At 32.9% G+C, this 19,919-nt stretch overlaps 3 protein-coding genes across 4 annotated transcripts in view; all 3 read left to right on the forward strand.

Moving 5' to 3' along the window:
- LOC113522565 (60S ribosomal protein L30) overlaps window positions 1–19,919 on the forward strand; it is a 75,044-nt gene that overhangs the window by 45,556 nt on the left and 9,569 nt on the right. The window lies entirely within an intron of this gene.
- LOC128201291 (uncharacterized) lies at window positions 1,357–5,536 on the forward strand. Its single transcript, XM_052897833.1, has 2 exons — window positions 1,357–2,876; window positions 3,401–5,536. The coding sequence occupies exon 2, from the start codon at window positions 3,406–3,408 to the stop codon at window positions 5,275–5,277; it is 1,872 nt and encodes a 623-aa protein (XP_052753793.1). The 5' UTR covers window positions 1,357–2,876; window positions 3,401–3,405; the 3' UTR covers window positions 5,278–5,536.
- On the forward strand, window positions 6,666–19,694 carry LOC113522769 (zinc finger protein 346-like). Of its 2 annotated transcripts, none has more exons than XM_052897835.1 (12): window positions 6,666–6,684; window positions 10,445–10,570; window positions 13,313–13,527; window positions 13,821–13,931; window positions 14,017–14,102; window positions 15,453–15,553; window positions 16,455–16,520; window positions 16,723–16,843; window positions 17,557–17,677; window positions 18,221–18,274; window positions 18,750–18,855; window positions 19,579–19,694. In XM_052897835.1, exons 2-11 carry the CDS (start codon window positions 10,449–10,451, stop codon window positions 18,851–18,853), a joined length of 1,101 nt encoding a protein of 366 aa, XP_052753795.1. In that variant the 5' UTR covers window positions 6,666–6,684; window positions 10,445–10,448; the 3' UTR covers window positions 18,854–18,855; window positions 19,579–19,694. The 2 variants fall into 2 exon arrangements, with proteins under 2 accessions (XP_052753795.1, XP_026764380.1); XM_026908579.2 differs by lacking the exon at window positions 6,666–6,684 and adding an exon at window positions 8,154–8,366.

The raw sequence follows: 19,919 nt of genomic DNA on the forward strand, positions 1-19,919 counted from the left end.
GATAGCGATCGCCTTCCTTCTCTCTAAGGCGATGGAGCGTATAATTAACACACAGCTATTGAGATACCTAGAGGATCACGATTTATTGAGTGACCGCCAATACGGTTTTTGCCATAGTCGCTCAACTGGTGACCTCTTGGTATATATTTTTTTAAGGGGTGATAATGGTATAGCAACCCTGTCCGCGCGATCGGTATACAATGGCGGGGCACCAGTGATAGATGACTAATAAAGATGAAAGCAGTTAGCCCATCCTAAGAAACTGAACTAGAATTAGCCACGATAGTTTCCAGGGAGAACCACGTGGAGGTCAACCTGACGGTATATTACTAGTAATGGGGCTATTTGACCCCATTACTAACAATCCCTTTCCCCACGACCTCTTGGTATATCTTACACACCGATGAGCGTCAGCCATTGAGAGTCAAGGTGAGGCGCTGTCGGTCTTGATATTGCAAAGGCTTGTGACCGGGTCTGGCATCGGGGTCTTTTATCGAAAACGCCCTACTATAGACTTCCCAACAGCCTTTGTGAATGGGTTTCCAGTTTTTTGTCCGGCAGATGCATAAAAACCGTTGTTGATGGTTGCTGCTTCGAAAGCATGGACATTAACGCTGGCGTCCCACAGGGCTCTGTGCTATCCCCAACGTTGTTTCTGCTGCATATTAATGATATGTTGCCCTTAGGTGACATTCATTGTTATGCGGATGACAGCACTGGGGACGCCCATTATACGGGTCGTACCAATGTCCCTCGTTCCATCGTGGAGGACAATCGTGAACAGCTTGTGTCTGAAATCGAGAGAACTTTAACTAGTGTTTCCGATTGGGGACGACAAAACTTAGTCCAGTTTAACCCCGCTAAGACACAAGCTTGCGCGTTTACCGCTAAAAAAAAATCATTTGCTGTGGCTCCACAGTTCCAAGGGACGTCTCTTAACATCTCTAAAAGCATTATAATCCTTGGTGTCGACATCTCTAGTGATGTACAGTTTCGTGGCCACCTCGAAGATGAGGTGAAGCTGGCATCGAAAAAACTCGGTGTGCTCAATAGAGCGAAGCGTTACTTCACGCCGGATCAGCGATTAATACTCTACAAATCGCAAATCCGGCCCCACTTGAAGTATTGCTGTCACTTATAGGCGAGAGCACCTAAATATCAGCTTGAACCCTTCCTGCAACGACGAGCTATGAGAATTGTCGGTGATCCCAGGCTTACAAGCGGTATCGAACCTTTAAGTCTTAGGAGAGATTTTGCCTCACTCTGCGTGTTATACCGCTTATACAACGGATTGTGCTCAGAGGAATTCGATATGATGCCCACGGCTACAGATGGGCAAAGCACCGGGTTTAAACCCGGTGCTTTGGTAAAAACCCAATAAACACCCATAAACTCCCATAATCACCCAAAAAAATAGGTTTTTACGTATTTTTTTGAAAATATGTAAGTAATACCAATAAATTATTTTTATAAATTGTATTGATCAATTCTACAATATTAAATAAAACGTTAACTAATAATATTTCAGGAAATTTTAAAAATCTATATATAATAAAATGAAAGTAATTAATTTTCAGTGTTTTCATGTTGCAGTTGATCAACATGTTGGCCTTTTGCTTCCCGTAGATACTTTAAAATTTCTTCATAACACCTCGTTCGCACACATGGCCGTATATATTTAAATTCTTGAGCCACTAACAGTCCGAAATACTCATTTCTTTTATCCTCTTCTCCATAAATTAAGCATTTAGAACAGTTTGTTTCTTCTTTCAGTAAATTTTCTTTTACTTTATCCTCGTTTTTTTCTTTGTTGCGACGACGCTGGGTAAATCATCTGGACACTGGGTCTCACTATCGCCAAATATATTTGGAGATCGGCTTCGGCTACGGCTTGGCAGACATTTTTTTCTTTCTACAATTTTAAATTAAATTTATTAGAATAAATGCTTCGAACACACGCGATCTAAGTACCTTTTGTGTTTATTATACCTTACCTACCTAGGTATAAAAAGAGTACTTACGTAGATTTTCTTTTATTAACTGTTTTATACGAAGATCTTGATCTCTCAAATTAGCATCCATTTTACTTCCAGTGATTATCAACTAAATTAATAATCCACAAAGTATTAAATAACGTTTTTATGAAATATTTAGCACAAAAACAATACCCTTTAAATATCGATCGTCAGTAACTGTGGCTGACTTACCTATATTCTAGCAAGCAGGACTGCCAGATGTGAAGGGGAAATCCCCAATAAATTGTTGCATGTGACTGATGATGTGAGCATGTTCGTTTCATAATAAAAATGTTGCCAGGTAACCAAAAAGTCGTATGTTTTTGTGCGAATTACGATCATAATCTTTACGATCGTACATTAAAAAATAGACAAATAATAGTATGAGTACGATTTAAATCGTATATCTGTCAACCCTGCTAGCAAGACAGCGACAAAATCACGTTGCATAACAATGTAGCCCAAGCTTATATCTTATGAAATATACGGAAGAGATACGGACTTAGAAAAAACAGAAATGTTGTTCTTTGTGGAAGTCATTGATGAAATTCTATGTATTTTAGCCCGCAAACTTTCTTCAAACAAAAACAGCGCCATCTAGTATCGAGTTCTGTAATTATCTCTTTGTTTATGGATTTGAAGTAAGACCGCCACGCATGCAATACATTATGACTGGGGATTCCCCTATTCGTCGACGCTGAATATGAGGCGACGACAATCACTGTCAAACGTGTTCACTATTACTCTGACTCTGGTAACGTGACTTCCTGGTAACGTGTTAGGTAGGAAAAGCAGTAAAAAAGTGCATATTAAGGGAGCAGATTTGAAATAATATTTATACTTAACAAGAAATAATTAAAGGTAAGTGGATTTTTGAATGATACAATTATATCATGATCACTTAACAATTTTAACTTAAAATTAGATGTATTATTACAAGCTTTTATTTAGCTTGCGTTATGTAAATAAAAGTATGTAGGTATGTTCGTATGTTGATGCAATTATCCTCAATCCTCAACCGACTGGGATAAAATTTTCCATACACGTTTATTTTGGATGATAGTGCATAGTTAGCTGAGAGTCGTCATTGGATAATAATGGTGGATAGCCTAAGATGTGTACTAGATATTTATTTTTAACATAATATGCGTAAGTACCTAATCGAATTAAAGAAGTTGCTGAGAAAAATACAGAACAATACGATAATAAACTAGCGTCTGCGTTTAATCCTCCGAGGAGATGTAATTTTACAAAGGTTTTTTGTATTTATTTTATTATTTTTTTAATAAATTTATTGTAAATAACAAGAAATAATCATTGTAAAAAAATAGGCACTCTATTGTTGAATTTTCGTCAGACCAACTAATCATCGTTCATTTTTTTAGGTTCAATGGGGAGACCTAAAGATTTACGCATATGGGAGCACTACCGTACTTTACCAAACAAGTCTGTTTCTTGCAAGCTTTGTAATAAGGTCTACAAATTCAGTAATGCTGCCAAAATGCTTCAACATCTTATCACTTGTCCAAAATCTCCAGAAACATTAAAAGACTCTATGAAACTTATAAAAGATAGCTCGTCCAAAACCAAAATGTCTGGACTGTCAGAGATAGAGACAAATGATTCTTTTATAAGCCCCTCGTCGTCTGCTAACACTACAATAAATGCTGAGTTTCAAGACACCGATGATCATATAAAAACAGAATTAGCGAGAGCTATATTTGTAACAGGGACGCCATTATCGATGGTGCAACATCCTTTATGGATACAATTTTTCGAAAAATTGCAACCAAAATTTAAAATACCTTCACGTCAAGCTTTAGCGACAAAATACTTAGATAAAATATATAGAGAAATGCGTTTTGAGTTAAATGAGGAACTAAATGCTTGTAGTTACTTACACCTTCAGTGCGATGGCTGGTCTAATTTAAGAAATGAAGGAATAATAAACTTTCTTATATCAAAACCTCAACCTGCATACGTTAAAAGTTTGAATACAGAAAGTAATCCTCACACTAGTGAATACCTTAGCCAAGAAGTTGAAAAAGTAATGAAAGTGTATGGAGTAAATAAGTTTCTTGTACTTATTGGCGATAACGCTAGAAATATACAAAAGGCATTCGAATTAACAAAACTCAAATATCCACATGTTGTTCCTCTCGGTTGCTGTGCACATATCCTTAACTTGTTGTGCCAAGATATTGTAAAGATACAAGAAGTAACTGTGTTTATTATGCAAGCCATAAATATAATAAAAACTGTTAAAAGGAGTCAACGATTAAGTTCCTTGTTGATAAAATCAAGGCAGGGTGAAGATTCTACACAAACACTAAAATTGCCTTGTGCTACAAGATGGGGAAGTCATGTTACTTCGTTAAAAAGTTTGAAAGCAAATAAGATAGCTTTGCAAATATTAACAGTTAGAGAAGATGTGGTAATTTCAAGAGATATTAAAGATTTAATTCTAAGTGATGATTTCTGGACGAAGACAGGGGAATGTATAAGTATTTTGGAACCAGTCACTGAAAGCATATTTTACTTAGAGAGCGACCAGAATCGTTTGCATCGCACATACATTACATTTAGAGATGTACAAGCTAAGATACGTTTTGCATTAAATGAGATTTCGACATTGAGCGAAGAAAGCAAACAGCAGATTCTAACATCAGTATCTTCAAGATGCAATATGGCAATGAGGCCAATACATTTTGCAGCATATATTCTAGACCCCAGGACTCTAGGAGTCGAACTTACTCAAGAGGAAGAACTTAAGGGTATGGAGTTTATCTACAATTTAAGCCAACACTTAAGTTTGTCAAATGTAATGGCAGATTTGGCGTGTTATAAAGCTAAAGAAAACTTTTGGGCCAGAGGATTTGTATGGAGCTCATTAGATAGCATTGAGCCCCTAATATGGTGGAAAGGTATTTGTGGTTCCACTGAGTTAAGCAAAGTAGCGATTCGTATTCTATCAGCTCCCTGTACTTCGGCAGCCACTGAGCGTTCCTTTAGTATCCAAGGCTACATACATAATAACAAAAGAAATCGACTTACAACTGAAAGAACTGAAAAAATTTCATTCATTTGTTATAACTGGAATCTTAAACATAAAGCTGAATGCGAGGACATTCAGTTTAATGAAGAAAATACCTTAGAAGCTTTCATTGAGCAAGTAAATGAACATAACAGTTTAGACGAAATAGAGCCTATCGAACCTATACAATTCATCGCTTGTAATAACTCTGAATCTGACAGTGATTGACTGTAGTTTTACATTTTACTTTCATCTCTTTCTTAATAAACTCAAAATCAAATTAAAAGTTTTTTATTCTGTAGGCTGCATAATAATATTGTCTATGTCCAGTATAGTGGACGTCTTGCGGCTGAGATGACGATGATGAAGTACAAAATCATAAACACCCAAAAATTTGGGTGTTTATGGGGTTTAAACCCAATAAACCCAAAACACCCGGTTTTTACCCACCAGACTTTAAACCCACCCAGGTGGATTGCCCATCTCTACCCACGGCTACTTTCTACCATCGTACGGCTCGCCATCGACAGGGAGTTCAACCTCGTATCCTCACAGCCTCAATGATCGCGTACAGCGCGGTTTCAGAGTTATTTCTTCCCACGCACACTCATGAAATGAACTCCCTGCCGAGGTTTTCCCAAGAGCCTACAGCATGGGGTTCTTCAAAAGGGGGGTAAAGAAATTTCTTCAGGGTCGGCAACGCGCGCGTATTACCTCTGGTATTGTAGGTGTTTATAGGCTAGATTAATACAGTTTTATCACTTACCCTGAAGCCTGCAGCTATCTCTTAAATGCTTTGTGAGGGATCCGCTTCCACAATAGCCTTTAATTCATTTTCCACTTTGGTCCCTGGCCGTCCACGGGGTTGGTTCTGAAGGTCGAAATTTCCAGAACGAAAATGTTGAAACCAAAAACGTACCGTGGTTTCTTTTGCGACACCAGCACCGTACACATCGTTAATCTTTCGAGCTGTTTCTGTAGCACTGGTGCCACGGTAGAACTCGTACTCATAAATATAACGATATTTCATGTTTTACATTGTACGGTAATAAGCGACGCCAAAGAAAAAAATTATGAGGAAAAACAAATTAATGACTGTTTTCAAAACTCAAATGTACCAGCTAAATGAATTTTTGGAATTCTTAACCAAAGAGGACATATTTCAGATCAAAGTAATTAGTACGATAAAACGCAAATTCATATGTAAGGACCTAATATATCCTCATCTTTCCATTTTTTTTGTAAACCCAATATACAACATTTGTAACCTAAGGAAAGTAAACAACTTTCTTTTTTAATCTTCTATTTTTGTCACAGATACAAAAATAGAAAATTAAAAAAGTTCGTATAATTTTTTTTGTTTTTAAAAATAATAGTCTTTTTTATTCTATATACAAAATTGACACACGCCCCATCTGGTATAAGTCTGTCTTCAATTTTACAAGAATCTTGAATGACCTGTACTTATCTTTATTAAGAGACTTCTAATGTGAAGTAGATAGTTGCGGTTCAGTATTTTATATATTTTGCATATTTACCAACTGCAGTTCTTATTTTTTGCATTTATTGTCGGACAGAAGTTTTCGGTTTATTTTCTTTTATCTATAACCATTTTATATTTATTAATTAGAAAATGTAAGTACATTTTCATACAAGACCTTTATATATACTTTGCTTTACAGTTTGCAGTTACGGTTTTCAAAATGTTACAAACACAGCATACTATGTTTTGGTTGGTTTCCAATTTTTTTATTTCATATTGATATCCTAGATGCTAAAGTCATTATATCTTTGTGAGCTCTAGATAAAATGAATATTTCTTAGGCATATAGCTTTATTTTTTAGGTTAATATATTATTAATAATCCACCATTTAAAGTTTCAAATTCAAATATTAAATTAAATTACCTATCAAAATAAATGTTTCTAATGGAATAAATTTAAATAGTTAAAAATAAAAAAATTCAAGATGCTAAATAAGTCTTTAACAAATTTTGAACAATAATATATTTTTTTTAAAGTCTTCGTTTAATATAATTAAGTCTCGTAGCCCTAAATGCGGCACCCCTGTGAGAGGAAAAGGATTGTTAGTAATGGGGTTTAACAACCCCATTGCTAACAATATACCCTATCAGGTTGACCTTCACCTGGTTCCTCCTGAAAACCATCGAAGCTAATTCTTTTTGAATTCGTCACGATGGGCAAATTGACCTGCTTCATTCTCGTCTATCATAAGTCACAGGTGCTCCACCAGTGTATATCAATAGCGCAGGCGGGATTACTATTCCATTATCACATATTAAAAAAAATGTGGCACCCCTTACAAAAGTATGTACATGAAATGTCAAAATCATTATACAATTGTAAATCAGAAAAACAGTAATTTTGCACTTTGTTTTAAAGTTTCTATATAATAGTATGCTTTTTCATGGAATTTTTTTAATAAATATTTGCAAATACATACTCCAGTAACGCGTATTTTTTTAAATATTTCTATTACTCACGATAGGTTGACATAAAAAAAGATATTTACATATAGATAAATAGTTCAATCTGATATATTTCCATAAATTGCACTATCTTACAAATAGGTATGGCACTACAATTTTTACGTTTTTTTTTTTTTCTACACTTGTAGTCATAAAAATCATTAAATTTTCGGTGTATAATAGAATTTGCATGCAGCTTATTAGTATGCGCTACGATTCGATGGAGTATTATTACACATGACAGAAAAAGATAGTAACATCCATTTTATTGTAGGAGCGAGCATAAGAGAAATATTTTATTTATTTATATTTTAATACTTTATTATACACATTAGTTATAAAAATATGACAGAGGTAAACAAAAGTACAAAGGCGAGCTTAACTCTGAGAGTTTTCTTCCAGCAAACCCAAAGTGGAAAGGAGCATCAATGTCAGCGGATACAGCAGTGTACAATTTTTAAACAGCCTAAATTAAATGAATAACAGTATAATCGTATATATTATATCGTACTCATATTTTCAACTTAATGCTTTGTCTGCTTCATTATTACATATCTGTGATGGTTACTATTTAGTTTGTAATCTATGGAGACTGACACAGCTTTCAACGGTATATCAGTCACATTCTCTTTAATCTATTGGTATCCTTTTTCCTCTTATAATTATTCCTTTAATATCAATTAAATATTTCTAAGATAATTACCATTATATTTATTGAATTTAGAGTATATTTAGGAATACTTACCAAACGTCTTTACCTGAGCATTATCAGAAAGTGCATATAACTAATAATATCGTCTCTAGAAGTTTCAACGAATTAAGTGAATCAGTAAGTGACGCTAAACTAAATATATTCAATGGAAGAGAATTGAATCATTTAATTTACTTATTTAATATAAAATTACATTTTAATAATCATTAAAATGTAATTTTATATTACCTACTATATAAATATTATAATATTCATATAATATATGATCCAGTTTCAGACATTTTTCCAAAAAATATTCATTATCGGTAATTCTTAGGTACAAGGAAAAAACAGGACACACTACACAATTCAAATTAAAACAATCTTAATTATTGGCCAAAAATTATTCGCTACGTAATATTACAATATTGTAACTAAATATAAAAAAAATAAATAATAGTATTTCAAATAATTATTAAAAGTAGTACAAAGATATAAGAGATTTATGGAATAGAAAATATAGAGAGAGAGGGAATTAATACGATAATTCAGGTAAACTATGATAATTTACCTGAACATTTCAACCAAGTTTTTTTAATGAATGATAATGGATTTGTTACCCCCACCTGAGCTGATGGTATATGCTGGCAGGACATCAATAAGTGAGAATGAAAGGCAGGTCAGTTAGCCCATTGTGATTACTCCTGGAATTCATTATGATGTTTTCCAGGAGAAACCATGTAGTGGTTGACCTGACAAGATATATGGGACTGGCAGTCTGCATTACAAACAATCTCTTCTTCCTTTCATACTCCGAGTTACATTATCAAAGTTTTCATATATTTTCATTAAATTAGTTCTCATTAAATTTGGATACAGGTTTCACATTTACTTTACAAATTTTTTATTAAAAGTTATTTACTTTTATAAAAATTTGTTGCTAAATCAGAATCGAAATTTCATGTCCGCAAAGTTTACTTTTTACAGCATGTTAATTGATGCAGTTGGTCATTAGCTAATGTGAAATAAAAATAGTAAGAGATGTGTAGTGCTTTATAAATTGCAAATCCGACCTCACATGCAGTATTGCTGTCGCTTATAGGTGGAAACACCTAGATACCAACTTGAACCCTTTGACTCAGTCCAAAGACAATCTATGAGAATTATCAAAGATCCCTGGCTTATAGATAGAGTATCAAACTCTTAGAAGAAATTGTTTTTCACTCTGCATGTTCTACCTCATGTACAACAAACTATGGTCATAGGAATCGTTTAGTATTCACGGCCACTTTCTACCGTCATACAGTTCGCCATTGACAGGAAGTTCACCCACCATACCTAGAGCCTGGATGGTCGTGGACAGATTTTGTATATCCATAAATTTCTTTTATATCTATATTTCAAATCCGTTTATATGGAAAGAAAACAAAAACTTATTAACATATATATAATACTCAGTGCATGTGTTCAACTATCATTTGACAGGGGAAAGGGATTGTTAGTAATGGGATCTAACTGTCCCATAGCTAGCACCCTATCAGATCAATCTTGTCACATTTCCCTCTAGGAACCATCATGATTAATGAATGATAGACCAACTGGTCTATCATGCCGAATTCCATTTCATCATCCTGCTTTCATCGTCACCTTTCATCCTTCACTAGTACCCCGTCAGAGTATACCGATAACGCAGGCGGGGTAACCATTTCATTTTCACCCATTAAAAAAAACTTTTTTATTTATTTATTTTTTATTGCACAATAAAACTTTGTACAAATGGCGAGCTTAATGCCATATGACATTCTCTACCAGCTAACCATTGGGTAAAAACAGAAAGCGTATGAAGGGCAGATGTGGTGAAAAATATGTGACAATTATAGTAACACATTAAGGCAACACACAATATAAATATAATATACAGATAAGAAATGCACATATAATACATAAACATTACTTTTAATATATATGGATAAACTTATACATATGAAATATATACATACATATACATAAAACAATGATAAGCATTATGAGATATAATAACTATTGAGTAACCTGTAACTAGAGCTGGGTCTATCTATCAAACTATCATTTGACTAGTTATTTATTATATTGATTCTCCTTTTCAACTTTGCCATAGTCAAGTTGGGTTCATTATGTTTTACACCCTAGGTATTGAACGAACGCAATTAATATTAATTTAATATCTTTTTTTTTAGTATAATGGATGGCCCATACTTTGGGGATAATGGCTATGGCTGGGATGAAGAGCCTGACATGATGGATAATGGTTTTCAACCTGGTAACTTTGGCCCAAGGCCAGGTTTTAATAGGGGTGATTTCAGGTAAAAATTTAAAATCTTTGTATTTTTAACTCGGTTCAAAAAGAAAAAGGTTCACAATTTGGTTGTATTTTTTTATGTCTGATACCTTATAACCTTGTCAGTTGTAAACTGATTTGAGAGATTCTTTTTATCTGAAAGGATATACTTACAGATTGGTCTCATAGAAATTTATATATTAATATATAAACTATAACTGAAGTAGTTTTTTTTTTTTTGTGGAATTATGACAAATATGTAACTATTGTTAAAAGTATGAAATAAATAAATTTAAATTTAGTTACAACTAGCTGTTGCCCTCGACTTCGTCCGCGTTTTCTTCGTTTTTTCGTAAAATAAGTAGCGTATGTCCTTCCTCACGGTTCAGTGGTTTTGATGTAACAGACACATTTCCCTTCACTGCTCTGCTCCTATTGATCGTATCGTGATGAAAAGTATACTATAACCTGCCCAGGAGTATGAAGAATAATTGTACCAAGTTTCGTTAAAATTCGTCAAGTAGTTTTTGTTTCTATAACGAACATACAGACAAACAGACAAAAATTTTATTGATTGCATTTTTGGCATCAGTATCGATAACTAATCACCCCCTGATAGTTGTTTTGGAAATATATTTCATGTACAGAATTGACCTCTCTATAGATTTATTATAAGTATAGATATAAATAGATAAAACCAGCAAGAACATAGAACTAGTCTAAAATCACCCTTTACCTTGTATAGGACATAAACAGAACACTAAAATTAATTGTAATATTGTTTAAAATACTTGTATTCTGTCCTACAGTTTTTTATTTTATTTTTTTAACAAAATTCACATCTCCCTTCTTAAAGAGAGGAAATGGCAAACTAATCTCGGCAAACAAAAACAAAACAAGCTCAGTCGGCCGGGGTTCTGGGCCCTAGCTGGGAGAGAAACCGGCGTACTATGCGGGCAGTATCTAGTAAGAGCACCACTTTCTGCATCTTTTTCGGAATTTTTTTCTGTGTATCCTGTTGGCCGCAGATGTCCTTACCTTACAGCTTTACAGCTCGCGAGAGAGAAGCGACGATAGGCTTTATCTCATTCTGATGGACTGCGGCGTGCGCCCATGGGCGCCAAGTGGCTCGGACCTCGGCTTAGGCCACCGCACTTCGACCCCCGTCGAGGGACGACGAAGGGTCGGTACATCGTGATGGGTGGGGACTTAGTCTCTCCAAAGAGATCACCGAATTGTAACCAGTGCTCGGAGTTCTTTATGTTAACGTACGGTCCGTAAAAGGCATTGAAGAACCTTCCATGCAACTCCTCTTTCCATACGTCCTCTTGTTAAGAGGTACCCTGGACTTTAGCTTTTTGTCAGTCCTTTTTAGTCAGAGAAAGGGCTAAATCCTTTGTCACATTCTATGACCTCCCTATGCATATCCGCGTTTCTTTTCTCTAGAAAATATGTGCTGAGGCTGTCAATCTAGCGGTTGTGCATAATCTTACTAATCCTCGACCACCAGCCATCTACGAGATATACAGCCTTATAACTGACGACTTCGGGTGATGCATTCTATGGAGAGTCAGAGTTATGCAGACTTTCCAATCCAAGGCTTCAAGATCGGTTTAAGACCACCCAGCCGTTATAAGCTCGGAATTTATTCGCGCCTGACAAGGAACTTTTCACTATTCTTGCAAATACTTCCTCTCAGACAGACTGTTTCACATCCACCTCCTCACACCGATATTTTCTGACATGCCCAAATACCCGTATATTTCAGACTCTGAAAGGGTTTTGATATTGAAGGGATCTGTGACGATCTCTTCAGATTTAGTGACCCGCCCCCTCTGCACATGGAGGATCGCACACTTGTTTATTCCGAGGTCCATCCTAACAGAACTGCTATAATCGTTTACGATATTTTTATTCTTTTTTATTATTATTTATACATGTAACTGATATCATAATGATTCTCAGCCTACAAGTATTTTAAATTAATATTATTATACGAATGTTTGTAATGATGAATGGATAGATGTTTATTATTCTTTCACACAAAATCTACTGAACTGATTTAAATTAAATTTGGTACAAGGATAGGTTATATCCTAATTTAGGACAACATACTTTTATGTACCCATTCACGCGGGCAGATCCGCGGGATACAGCTAGTTTTAAATAAGATTATGTGATCAATCACAATAATAATAATAATGTAAAAAGTTTTATCAAGAAGTTACAACCAAACAGTGAAGGAGGTCAGTAATTGTCAGGTTTTATAACAAAACAGAGACATACAGTATGCAAATAGACAATAAATCAAATCTGAGATACTATTCTCGAAATTTGTCTAAAATTTCATTTTTAATTTAATAGTTTAGCAAAATTGTTATAGTATGGACCGTCAAGAATTAAATGTAAATGCAGTTCTGAAAATTTGTAATAATCTTACTAGTCCTTACAATAAGAATTGTACTGTGCAAATTGAAATTTTATATCAGAGTTAGCTAATGAAGGTTTAGAATCGCCTCCCATGTATATGAAACTTATAGTTTAGTCAAAACATATTTAGATCTTATGACAAATATATACAAGTTGAAGTTTTTGAGTCGTGAAATTATTTATCCTACTGTAAATGTGAAAATTTGTAAAAATACTTTAAATGGCTGAATGGATTTAAATACAATTTGGAACACGGATAGATTTAAATTATTACTTAACACATAGGATGCTTTATATACTGAGGCCAGCATATATATACTGTTATTTTACATTTCAGAAACCGCCATTATAGAAATGCCTATGGGAATTATAGAGGTGGATATGGTCCAGATGGAGGCTATGGACCTCCACCTTTATTTGGCTCTCCTGATTTTGGGCCAGGCCCAGGGATGAGACCAAATCCACCGTTTATGTGGGGAAGAGGTTTTGGGCCTAGAGGACCCCCAATACGTAAAGTTAATATGGAAGACAAAGCCATGAGATTTCTTATACGTAATATACTTATAATATTATTAATAATGCATAACATATTTTATAATTCTGTCTTTCGTAATATTCTATTCGCTCTCGATATTTTAAAACATCTGTAATTTTTTAAAACCGAAATATAAAGGCGAGATTCTTTTCTTCAAATTTTTTTAGCAACAGAATGCCAAAATAGTTGTTGGCTCGATGGAAAGTGATAATCGTCACCTACAGACATGAAAATAAAGAATATAAATAAATTAAGTATATACAAAGAATTGTAGATTTTAAATTATTAATTACATATGTTGTATTTATAGGTATGGGCGTACCAAAAGATGTTTTAAAAAATACGCCAAAAGAAATTTTGTATCTGATGGAGCCTGAATTTTGTGGTATATGTACCATAAAATTGGAAACGGTAGCTGTCGGTAAGTGTTTAAACAAGACTTAATTGTACAAATCTAATATTCACTAATTTCATCTAATAGTGTGACTGCTTGAATTTGTTTGCAGCCCGGATGCATTATATATCCAAAAATCATCTGAGGAATCAGAAAAAATGGCTAAAAGAACATCCTGATGTTTATCACCATAGAGAGGTAAATAGACAATTTGACAATGTAATGTTTCCATAGGTGTTTTGACAACTGTCATAGTTCACATAAATATGTTGCAAAATATCACTTGTGACGCTGTCCACATCATAGTAAAGTATTAGCTTTATTCTTGTAACAAAAATAAAGTAAGCTTTACTAATGGATTGTTGACAACAGAAAACAAGTGAAAGTTATGTGAACATGTTGTCAAAATAGAATCTTGCATTGTGACAAATTGTCGGGCTTTGCGTTGACTGAGACGTGAAGTCTAAAATTATTTTTACAGCAGTTCTGTTTGTTTACTTATTTATTAATCGGTATATCTATTTATCAAATTATTAACTTTAAAGCTCTTTAAAAATTTACTGCTTGTCACATTCACACTGTAACGAGCAATAAATTTAGTGTTTGATATACGAATCCTTAAACATGACATTTCCTACACATGTTTTTGAAACTTCGATTTACACGTGTGAAAAACAATGAAATATACGGATTTTACTCGAGTTTAGCATATATTGGCGTATGAAATATATTAAAATCGTACATTGTAAATTTACAATAGGTAATTGTACTTTCGCTTGACGGGAATTCAATGTAAATATCAAGGATTATTTAGTACAATACCTAACAGTAAATTAAATTATTTAACGTCGGACTTTAAATCGAACGTCATCACTGTCACTCATAACCATGTAACAAAACAATTTGTCACGTAGTTGCGAATGATAAGATGACGCTCCTGAAGAAGACGACGCCAATCAATTGCATTTAACGGATCTCTCTTTGTACTCTTTTATTGTTTTTATATTAAAAATAATATGGACTGTTAAAAATAAAGGATGTTCTAATTATTATTATTTTATATAAAACACTTGCATTTTATATATAATATCATAAAAAAGAAACAATTATAATACACGCACTTGTTCACATTCATACATACACGTCATGCCTATTTTCCATTAGGGTCGGACGAATTAATACAACTCTAAGTGTATCAAACTGTATAACATCTCCAAGCTCTCATTTCTATAACATTTATTCTATTTTTATACCTCTTTTGCTATACCAACGATCCACTTCTGGACATGAATATTGGTTTTAATTCTCTATAAATGACACACTAGTGATATGTGACGCAAGGTAACCTTAGAATGTTTTTATTATAATATCTATTTTCTTGATTTTTTATTATATATATAGTATTTAGATTTAATCAAAAATAAAGTAATTCAATTATAGTTTAGAGATGTTATTAATGTTGATATGTTAGTTGATGAGATGTTAGTAATTATAAAAAATATTAAATTTAAATGTATGTACAGTAAATTTTTACATATATGCTTTTAGGTACCGCTGAAGTCTCGTGATCTTTACTGCGAAATTTGTGATGTTCACATCACATCTAAAAGTCATGCCGATTCGCATTATGCTGGGAAGCCACATCGCGCGTAAGTCGTTAGACCAATTCTGTGAACTTATACTAGTAGTACAGTTAATGTGTATCAGAGACTAAGTACATCAAACATTCAATCCACATGACACTAAGCGTTCATCACAACTTACGAACGCTTTTGACATCGGCGCCGCTCTCGTTTTGACAACTTTTGTGATAAAATTATTGAAGTTTCAACAGAAAAAAACATAACTGTCTAACAACTAGCCAATCACTGAATAACTTTTTCTAAGAATGGAAAAAAGTGCTCTTTTATATAAACCATAGCGTAGTCACGTATTCACGTAATTAATTTAGAATTCTAGTTCATAATTCACCCATGTTCCTGAAGAAAACTGTTAAATGAATTATGACTTCAGTTTTTTATAACTGTTCATTGTACTAAATGCACCTTGCAAATTATGTATTTTAGAAATAAAGAAAAAAACATTTATTTAGTGCTTAATTTCACTTTAAAAACACATAATAATAAAAAAAACATTTAACAATAAACAAAATATAATGATAAAAAAATAAGCACTAAAATGGTGTCACTCAGCTATATGCCATGTTCATTTGAAAAAAAATATTTTCTTTTATAATTCAAAATGACTGTCGAAAGAAGTATGTTAAAGAATAATGTTTTGAAACATATTTACAAACTGAGAGATTTTTTGTATTTAACAGTTTAACATTTTTATATGTTGTTAAAGATTATTAAAAAATATATTATAAAAGTCCAGTAACGCATCGCCGAGTCCTCTGGTGTTGCTAGTGGCCATAAGTTGTAATGATCACTTACAGATTGGTATAAATAAAAAATGACTGTAATAAAATTAAGTATTCATGACTGTAAGACCAGACTTTTACAATTTATTATTTATTTATGAATATTAATAAGAAAAATTTTTTTACAGTATCGTTGATGGACGGAAATTACCAAGAAACCCATTTTTGCTTCAAAAAGGAATGGAAGGCCGATTGTAAGTTCTTTCACATTACCCGTAATTTAGAGTTATATAATACTATAAATTCATAAAATGTTTAATTTAGTCTCTTTTATTGATCCTAAATTCCTAATTTTAAAGAAAGTGACAAAACAATGTAGTAGTTAAAATAGGTTTGAAGACGGTTTTAGTTTGTATAAATAAAGGGGATAATCATCAATAAAATTATATGAAACAGGGAAACTCTGATTCGGCGTGAGAAAAAGTTTATTAAACCTGAAGAATGTGAAGCACACCAGCAACAGGTTCTGCAAGAAGCGAAGGCTATTCAGCCCGACCTATTCTGCGATATATGTAAGGTAAGTTACACGTAAAGGTAAACTAGTTATAACTCTAATATGAGCCAGATATAAATATATCTATCTCACATTCGAGTAAGCATGTTCTCTGTTTTAAATACGAAATACTTCTCAGATGACAGTGAAATCTCTACAAAACCTGTGAAGATTCCAGAAATGTTTCGCGCTTCTAGTTGGAAGTAGCCGAGTTAATCATATGCTCGTCATAGACTTTATACACATGACAGTCCTGCAAGAGGCTACAATGGAGTCCACTTATATATTTTTTTACATTTTACAAGTATATAAAATGTAAAAAAATATAAGTAGGACTCCTACCTATTTCATTTTCTTTATATTGAAACAAGTTAACTAGTTTCAAATACTTGTTTCTACTTTTTCAGCACATCTCTTATTTACCTTTTTCAGCACATCTCTTATTTGTATGACAATGACTTGATATATTATTTGTAATTTTCCTCAATTGTCTTATCCAGATAACCGTTCTTTCCTGTTCTGATTTTAATCACTATACATATTATGTTCAATTTACATTACTAACTTCTTAGCTTTTTAAATTCTGTTTGCTTTTAAGTAGCAGAGGTAACAGTCGGTTTTTATAAGCTTTTACGAGGTCTATATGGCACAGTATGTACATCTACCTATAAGCAGTATATTTTTACAACATATAATATTTCTTATATGTTATTTTAAAAACTATTTTGTCTTTTCAGACTTCTGTTACGTGCACAGAGCAGATGACTATGCATTTGAATGGCAAAAGACACCTTACTAAGGAAAAACAGCATATTTTGAAAATGATGAAAGGAGAGACAACAGAGACGTCTTTGGGAGGTGAATTACTTTATATTAAATTCTTATCAGGCATAGATTAAAGATAGTACCTGCTGTATTAAGAATGCTTTTCTTACAGTTGACTAACGTACTTAATAAATTACTATCAAAGTAAGAATAAAAATATGTTGTCAATATAAATTGTTTTTTTATGAGATGCAAATGAAGGGTAACTCTGCCTACACTATTTGTTTAGTCTGACGCGGTACTATGAAGGATATTGATGCAGTGTGACAAATCACAAGAAATTAATCGTGATTGTTCTCAAGTAGGGTGGCGTAGTGATCGACCTAGCTAGGAGCCTCATTGCTTACAATACACCCTAGCAGTGGGGCAAGTAATCTAACTAGTTCGATATTGTATAATATACTAGTAAAACTATCTCTAGTATTGTTCTCTACTGCCCTTGCCTTTTTTAGCTTAACCAAAATTTTGAAGGAGTACTGAAACTGCTCAAATATGGCTTACATCCATTTATTATAATTAACGAAATTCAATTCTTAGTAACTTAAATTCTGATTAAATTTATTTATTATTTTATAGGTGAAGGCTTTCCTCAAGGAGAAGCAAACAAAGCATCTGCTACAAATGAAGAAGGTATCTACATAATGTTCTTATTTAGCATTCCCAATATTGAGTTTGCTACATTATTAATATATTATATAACATAATGATATAATTATGCGATATATGATGATACACATTAATGACACCTATTAAACGCTTTTATAATTTATAGTATAAAGTACGATTTTACCATAACAGCATTATAGGAGAGCAAAGTAACCGTGTGGTGATGCTTTTAAATTCTTATGCACATCAACTATCGACATGTATATATATATATAAGTCCACGATATCATAGCAGAAAATTGAAATTAGAAAATGGTAAATTATAAAAGCATCCATTCTAGAAAAAGAAAGCTAATCTTAAGTCCACACAGTAGCAACTTCCCTTTTTGTTTCGAAGTCTTCTATTTATAAAGAACGTAAAAATTTTATACATAAATCTTATTGAATAAGTCTATTTATAAGTGAAAAAATATAAGAATACTAATAATATTTTTTACAGATGCAGAGCAAGAGGAATCTGCAGAAAACCAGCAGGATAACTATGATTGGGGTAATGGTAGTGGAACCTGGGATGAGCCAGCTACTGAAACTACTACTAATTAGAGGTTTGTGAAATTTTCAATCTACTTATAACGTTACGAAGCCAGTAGAGATATGTCACGTGTTAGACAATAAAATAATAGACATCGTAACATTAAAAGTATTTTCAAACTAATTAATGCATGGATGAGTATACTTTAATTGCATTATACAATATAGGGAATAAGCAAGATAATAAATGTACCGATACAGTTGTAAATGTGCATTAAGGCGGTCTTATTGCTGAAAGCAATATTTTCAAAACAACCTTAGGGTAATGGATAATTTATATTGTTTTTGTATAATGTATATTGTTTCCAAGATAGTCGTGTATTTTTTCATTGTTCTGGTGTGATGCTATGTGTATAATGTCAAGGTGTGGTAAAATAAACTTTAAAAAATAAGGTAATTTCCTTTTACATAATAGTCTTTTCGTTACACAAGGGTGCATTATGTGGACTTTTTGTCTGTGTCTATGAATATAGAAATTTGTTAAATTATAGGTCAAAGATATTTACCTTTATACGATCTTTCATTACTTATGAGGAAAGAGTTGAACTTTAAAGTTTTAATGTAACAATGTAATTGTGCAAAGGTTAATTGAATCATGTCTTTATTCCCAAAAATACGTAACAAACTGTTAAATAATTGGAGATAGACGTTTGGATTAATTTACTTGTATTACTGGTTGATTTATTGTGGTATGTATTTATTATGCTCTATTTTAAAATTAATTATTTTCATTTCAGGATGTCATCTATTATATATGGATTTTCTCTACTTCTATATTTATGAATAATTAATAATTATTATTTGTGTCATTAATTTCACTTTGAAATAAATAAATAAATGTATTCAGTGTAAATTTATTTGTATTTTATTATAAAGTTAACATATAACTGATAATATTTGAAGATAAATTAAAATCAGAACATAAATATGTTTCTCTAATCAGCAATAAGAATGTCTTCGACGTCTCCGTCCCAAACAGCCACGCGTGAAACCCAACCAAAGTGCTAGAACTAAAACTGCCAACAGACCCACAAGTAAAATACCTTGCACTTTAGGGTCAGCAATATTCAAAGCATTG

The sequence above is a fragment of the Galleria mellonella genome, unplaced genomic scaffold (genome assembly GCF_026898425.1).
Source record: "Galleria mellonella isolate WM207_F2 unplaced genomic scaffold, CSIRO_AGI_GalMel_v1 utg38, whole genome shotgun sequence".
Taxonomy (NCBI): domain Eukaryota; kingdom Metazoa; phylum Arthropoda; class Insecta; order Lepidoptera; family Pyralidae; genus Galleria; species Galleria mellonella.